At 33.4% G+C, this 7,670-nt stretch overlaps 1 protein-coding gene across 1 annotated transcript; it reads left to right on the top strand.

The window, feature by feature from the left end:
• Positions 1-279: 279 nt before the first annotated feature.
• On the top strand, positions 280-6,077 carry LOC120268323 (calcium/calmodulin-regulated receptor-like kinase 1). Its single transcript, XM_039275763.1, is given in 9 exon segments — positions 280-422; positions 744-1,114; positions 1,238-1,391; positions 2,795-2,921; positions 3,940-4,025; positions 4,105-4,176; positions 4,600-4,734; positions 4,736-4,804; positions 5,464-6,077. Coding segments are annotated over 8 exon segments (1,293 nt in total). The 5' UTR covers positions 280-422; positions 744-800; the 3' UTR covers positions 5,800-6,077.
• Positions 6,078-7,670: the final 1,593 nt, after the last annotated feature.

Genomic DNA, 7,670 nt, shown 5'->3' with positions numbered 1-7,670 from the left:
CTTCATTAAAGTCAACAACCGCCATAACTACCAATTAAATCCAGGGTTAATTTCGTCTTTTCAGTTAAAAAAAGATAACGGCTCACTCCAAGCAAAGAATTTGTACCCCCTCCGATGACAAATGATTCAAATCCAACGGCTTTATATTCCTCCAAAGTGTTCAATTTGAATAACAGACGGGTAATAATATCAAACTCTCGCAAGTGGGCCCCTTCGAATTATTATTTTTTTCTTTTCCGCCTTTTATTTTTAATTTATTTTTAAATTTTTGGTCTTTGGTCTTCTTCGCTGATCTCTTTTTTCTGTTTTCTTTTTTTTTTCTTTTTCGGGTTCCATCTTGGATCTTGTTCTCCAAGTCTTCGATCTCCATCTCCATCATCGAGAGCTCGGCATTGCATCGCCCGTCCAGCTCGTTCCTTCTGGTGAGTCCTCTCGATCTATTGATTTGAAGATCTGGTTTTTGTTTCCAATCTTTGTTGCTGAAATCGTTGCAGAGATTGATATAACTTTGATGATTTCTATCGATCTTTGATAAATAGTGCTGATAATCGATGCTAACTGAGTGAAAAATGTCTGTTTGATGTTTTGCCGAATCGGTGTTTTTCTTCATTGTAATTGTTGTTGAGCACGTTGATGTGGAACAGAAGTGTTTTTCGTTGAATTAGACCATGTCAAAAGTCATGTTATTGGAACCAAGCGTGAAATGTTGACATTTTTATTCAAAAGGTGTGTTTGATTTGCAGGTATTTTGTGTATGGAGTGGATGTAAGGGAGATGAGATTGTGTTGGTGTTAAAGGAGATGAAAGGTGTGTCTTGGGGGTTGATTGTGGGGATAACAATTGGGGTTGTGATTGGAGTCCTGTTGGCAACAGGTGCTCTTTTCTGTATTAGATATAGGAAGAGGAGATCACAGATTGGGAGCAGTAGTTCGCGGAGGGCGTCGACTGTTCCTATTCGTGCAAATGGTGTTGATGTCTGTACAATACTTTCGGACTCGACGATCGGTCAAGAGTCTCCTAAATTGCCGGAAACCAATGGCGCGTCCTTGTGGGTGGATGGACCAAAGAGAAAGAATGTTATTTCGGCTTCTGGAGTACTCAAATACTCTTACAAGTATTGTACTTTGCTCAATTTTAACAATGTTACATGAGTGTGTTAGTGAAGTTTCTTTATATTAGCTGATGTTACAAAATGTTTTCTTGATGGCTTTGTGTAAGTATTGTGTTCATTTTCCAGGGATTTACAAAAAGCTACGAGTAATTTTACAACAGCAATAGGTCATGGGGCGTTTGGTCCAGTTTATAAAGCTCAGATGTCTACTGGTGAGACAGTTGCTGTTAAGGTGCTTGCCACTGATTCCAAACAAGGGGAAAAAGAGTTCCAAACAGAGGTAACATAAACTTGAATTTTCTCATTTAACATGTTAAGGACATCGACTCACCGACTCTCTTAGTGATTGATATAAAGGATTGATCCTTAAATTGATGTAAAGTTTAAACCCAAAAGCTATTACATCCTTCAAACTGTGGTTGTGAGGATATTAGAATTATGTCTGTATATTCGTTTTGAAGTATAGATCTTATATTTTTAGTTTTAAGACTAAAGTTTGGTGATAGATGTAACATTAATTGTGAGAAAACAAAATAGGTATGTGTTATTTGCCAAACTTTAGTATTCAAGCATGTTTGTCTGACTCCTGCATCACAAATGACACTAACATCCACAGTTGCTCATCAATCTCTTTCCTCATTCCAAGTGATGCTGACTCTGTAATCTTTTTCTCTTGTTGCTCCAATCTCAAGCATTTTAATCTCCAATAAGATATGCGACTTCTTGGTGGTCCTAGGTGAACAACAATTTCTGAATCACACATTGCTCCCTGAGACAAGATGATATTTCTATGCATTGCTATTTGACGGAAAATAATATGGTTTGCAAATTTCTTATCTATTTTTCAGCTTCTAATTTATTACATGTTAGTCAGTCAAAACAGAGAAAGGTTGATCCTTGTTAAAAGTGAGGAAAGGCTGGCTGTCCTTATAAGTCCTTCAGTCTGCATTGCAACTAATCAGCTAGCGTTTAAGTTTTATGTAAATGCAGGAACAAATTTAATTGGTCGAATTAGATAAATAAAAAAGCATGTTCCCCTTTGGCTGGTGTTTTTATGAAGTTTGGTGAATAAGTTCTGTACATCTGAGTTATACAGAAAGTAGCAAAGAGTAGAGCAGCTTTTTTTCTTACTTTTTTTCAATGATTGATTGAGTAAGAAAAGGTTTAGATTAATGCTTGTACAAAATGATCAGTGCCCAACAAAGGAAGAATGGTGATAGGTGATGTCAGCAGGTTTCTGTTTCTCTTCCAAATTGTTGAAACTCTGCTTCTTGGGTTCTCCTTTTTATACCTTCTCTCTGTAGCTTTCTTCCATCTGGCTTTTAACTAATTATTCCTTGCTATCCTTAAATTTTTTTTGTTTTTGGTGCTTTTGAATTTGTTTTTGCCTTTTACGAGTCATTCACTTACTCTTATTCTGGAAATATATCTGCCTTGTTGTACTAGAGTATATAAGCTAACTTCTTGGGAGAAGTTAAAGTATAAAGGGAGTAGCCCTTAGCTTTGGAACTTTTCAAATGTTTCTTTTGTCCTTTGTGAGTAATGATGAAATCATGCTTGTACTATGTTTTGCTTTTTTCTTTGGAATTCCATAGTAATCTTATTTGATTAAATCAAGTCTATTTGTAACAGTTTCCTACTTCCTTTCACTGAGCAATTATCCATTTGCCACCTTAATTTCAGGTTTTGCTTCTTGGAAGATTGCACCATAGGAACCTTGTAAATTTGGTTGGCTATTGTGCAGAGAAGGGACAACATATGCTCATATATGTGTACATGCCTAATGGAAGTCTTGCTACTCACTTATACAGTAAGTATTGTATTCACACTTTTTTTTGGGATAAATTTTGCTTTTATCTTTTGTATTGCGAATTAGCAGGAATGGATTTTCTCTTCTCTATTTCAATGAGTTCTTAAATTTCATCTCCATAAAATTTATACTGCTTTTGATGAATCGAATAAATTCAATAATGATTATTGCTTTAGTATCACATCATTCTTTTAGGATGGAGTAAGTTTAAAGCTTTCAACGTAGCTATTCTTGATATGGCTGGGGTATAATTTAATTTTATTGTTTGGGATATTTATTAGTGAATCTTTGCTCTAGGAATAATCCAATAATTTCTGTCAAATTTATATTAATCTAGACATTCAATTAACCATTATTATTTCATTTTGCTAAAAATTTTTGCTCATAATATATAATATATATATATATATATATATATATATAAGTTGCTTTAACAGTGAATACTGGGAATATATATAAGTTGCTTTAACAGTGAATACTGGGAAAGGAATGGGTGCAGTAGATGAAAATGATTAAAGTCAATTATGATATACTAATGATATGGCATTCATAGAACCAATACAACAAGCACTGAAGAAACTTTTCAGGTCTTGAGGATTTATCATTAAAGAACTGTAGATTTTAATTAGTGAACCCGATAATATTGATGTATGTTACGTTTCATTATTATCATACATAGGTTGAATGCAGTGTTCATTGATTTCATCTATAAACCATTTGTGTGGCAAAACTTTTGATAATCTTGTTGATTGTAATGCTACAATATGGGTGCATTACCAATAAACAAATTACGAAATATTTTCTTTATTTTTTGTAGGACTTATAACTTAACTGCTACACTAAATTCGAAAAATTTTTAAGTTGATTTTATTTTGCTTGGTTGATAGCATACAACTATTTTTCATGATGGATGGGCATCTCATAATTTGTCATCTTATATATATTTAGTGTATTTGCAGTTTTCAGTTCTGTGTACAATCAGTATATTGATGGTCTAAATTTGCTTCAATAATTTTAGGTGATAATTATGGGCCGTTGAGCTGGGATCTAAGAGTTAATATAGCTCTAGATGTTGCTAGAGGATTGGAATATCTTCATGATGGTGTAAGATCCCATGGTGGTAATACATTAATAGGGTTATAAGCTATTTGATGTGATTGAGAAAATATCCTCTTTGATGTAGGCAATTCCTCCTGTTGTGCATCGTGACATCAAATCTTCCAACATATTGTTGGATCGGTCAATGAGAGCTAGAGTATGTTACTCTTGTCTGATCTTATTCATCTTTTGCTTCAAATTTTTAGACCTACTTTATGTGGCATCGTTTCAGTTTAATCGACGCAGTCATGGTTTCTAGATTTAAAATTTTATGATGCTCCTTTACAGTAAGTTCATACATATTTGTAGGATTTATTAGAAGATTATATTTCGTTTATATAAGTCAAGTTGTGTGTTGAATCGGGTAGCAAGCTAGTTATTTGTATGATTAGATATACAGCTGATACAATCGTTGCTAAGTCAACATTCTTCATGAGAATATTTGTATCTCATATTTGCTGGAATAGTAAGTGTATGAGAGAACCTTGCTAAAGATTAGACAAAAATGGTCACTTTAAAGTACACTGCTATATTCCCTATCTGCATTTACATGTCCTGATTAAGAGTTTTTTCTGCACAGGTTTCTGATTTTGGGCTTTCAAGAGAGGAAATGGTAAACCGCCATGCATCAAATATCAAAGGCACCCTAGGTTATCTTGATCCTGAGTATGTATCCTCAAGATCATTCACAAAGAAAAGTGATGTATATAGCTATGGGGATTTTGCTTTTTGAGTTGATTGCAGGCAGGAATCCCCAACAAGGGCTGATGGAATACGTTGATCTTGTAAGTTCTCTGCTTTTGTCTAAAAAATACTCTCAATCATGCTATGCTGTTATTTTTCCTCATACTAGAAATTATTGAAATCATTTGAAATCACCTTGAAGACAGGAGTTCATTGCTATGATTTATTGCCAAGACATTCCACATGAATTCTAGAGCTGTGTTGCTTTTGCCTAATTTATCAACTACACAACTCTTGCAGATTTTGGATATAGTAACTAATCATGATATGCCAATCAGATTTCACTAATTCTTTCATCTTAATATATTAGATTAAGGTAAGAATTAGACTTGCTCCAATTAATATGATATGCATCTGCCATGCCAATCCTGTCCTGAAAATGTTTTCAATGGCTATCCTTCCCATTTTCTTCCTATGGTTTTCTACTGTAGTTAATTTCTCCCATGTTATTTAGGTTCAGATATTACCTGCTGCTATGTACTCTATACATTTCATCTCTGACATGGCCAAACAATTGAGGAAGTACTAATTTTACTAAAACATTGACAATCTCCATTCAGTTGCTGCTTTCGAGTACATCTCTATCTGTTATGATAGAAAAAAACAGGACTTAAGTCAATAATGCATTGTTTCAATGTGTTTCCAATTCTCATCAATTTCACTGTCTATTTAGATTATGACATACTGAGCATTTATTCAGGCTGCGATAAACAGCGAGGGAAAGTCTGGATGGGAAGAAATTGCAGATTCTCGCTTAGACGGTTTATATGATGTAGAAGAAGTGAACGAAATCGCTGCCCTTGCATACAAGTGCATCAACAGAATTTCTAGAAAACGGCCATCAATGAGAGATGTTGTTCAGGCATTGACGCGAAGTCTCAAGGCAAGGCACAACAAGAAACATCAAGTCAGGATGTTACTAACAACCTCAGTTGAGGGATCAGCTGACTTAGATCCCTCAGATAATCAAACTTCAATATCTGAACATCAGAGGGAGGATTCCATTGATAGTTTATCGGATTTGCCTGAAGTTTGATAATTGTTTCTTGGTCTTCTTGTTGGGTGTTTCTATACATGTTCTTTAGAAGGTGAGGGTGTATTGTATTCTTTCACTGTTGATATCTGAGCAGTGTGAAATGAAGCATTGGGGAATGATTTATGGTCATGTGATGGAGGGAGGTCTTTTGAACCTTTTTGGGTTTTGGTACAGTTTAAGTTATATTTGTCAATTTGATCATTTCTTCACAATTGTAGAAGACATTTCGATTACTTTTATATTAATTTTTTTTAAGTTTCAAAGAAAAGTAAATATTTGTCAGTGTCATATATATCCATTCTCTTCTTGAATTAAAGTGAAGGAACTATTTTGATCCAGATTCTAATTTTTAGTTTTTTTGTTGACATTTTTTACTGTGCACATTATATTCTTAATTTAATCATGCATTCATGATATTAATTCTTCGTTATTGGTTTTTATTTTCAAAGACAACCAACAATTATTTTTCTTGAGGTAATTACATAGTGATTATTTTAGTAGAAATCTGTGCAAGTGTGGACATTGACCAAAGTTAGCGTCGAGAGAATTTGAAACACGTATTTACCGAGAGTGAGTTTTTCAAATCAATTCTCTTTTGCTTTTCACCTTTTATTATCCTCTTCAATTATCTCAAATACTGGTATAATATTATGACAGATACATGTTATGATTTTTTTATTTTATTTTTGTTTTACATATCAGTGGATTACTACATCTGTGTGTTAGTCCGCATGGGATAGTAGATTCTTTAAGCAATGTTAGACATGAAATCTGAATTAAGCGAAGTGATTTTTAAAAGAAACTTCGATATTAAACTCTATTGTTTGTTATTATGGATTTTATCTGATCTTGATTATTTATAGTATTTATGAAGTTTTTTTTTCATAGTTGAAAATTTACATGTTTTTTCCGTGGAAATAGTTTTATCAACCACCGGCCTAATGGTACCGGGTCCCCAAGAGTTTCATGGAGGTCGTGTGTTCGAGCCTTGCCCCACGCGATGCTTTGTGCTTGGGTGAGAGTGTGTTCGAGCCTTGCTCCACGCGATGCTTTATGCTTGGGTGAGGATGTTGTAGAGCGATGCTCTTGCGCCTGTCTTTGACTTCCCCCAGTGGAGGGACCGTGACATTTATCGTCCTGTGTCAAAAAAAAACAAAAAATAGTTTTATCAAAAGACTTTGAATTACCGATTGAAATGAAATTGATTATTTTATGATGCAAGTTAAATTTATGAATCTTATGATATTAGAGGTATATATTCTATGAAATTAAGTTTTTATAACAAATATTTCTGCAATTTGAGTTTTTGACATGATTTTGTTATTATCAAATTAAGATGGACATCAAAGTTTATTGTCAATTTATATGAGTTGTTTGGATGTTATAAGGGTTCATAAATCAATTACTTGGTTGAAGTTTGTATTGGGATGGATTTTAATCATTATATGTTAGATTTCGAATTCTTCGTACATATAATTATGTTGCACATAATATATATTCCTCTAATCCCTTTATCATTTTGAGGTTTTGCTTAGTAAGAGAGTAATGATGCTTATCTTGAATCCTCACTATAGTACAATATTATTAGATCACTTTATGATATGCGTGATTATTTTTTTGCGGAAAACGTGATAGTGTTTTAAATGTTGATATTATTTTGAAATGATAGAGATTCTTAAATTTTCAAAGGATGAAAATGATGTTGTTTGTGGTCTATATATTTAAGATGGAAGACTAGACTAAATGTTGTGATATAATGTTTAATGAGAATGGCTTGATACTCATGATTATCTTGTGACACAAGTTCTCCATTATATTTGAATCATTATGAAATATGTTTAAAGAACTATTATTGATTTATTACTTGGCTA

This window comes from Dioscorea cayenensis, chromosome 9 (genome assembly GCF_009730915.1).
Source record: "Dioscorea cayenensis subsp. rotundata cultivar TDr96_F1 chromosome 9, TDr96_F1_v2_PseudoChromosome.rev07_lg8_w22 25.fasta, whole genome shotgun sequence".
In the NCBI taxonomy this organism is placed as follows: domain Eukaryota; kingdom Viridiplantae; phylum Streptophyta; class Magnoliopsida; order Dioscoreales; family Dioscoreaceae; genus Dioscorea; species Dioscorea cayenensis.
Note: the sequence above shows the minus strand (reverse complement) of the source record. Positions and strands in the feature narration are given on the sequence as shown.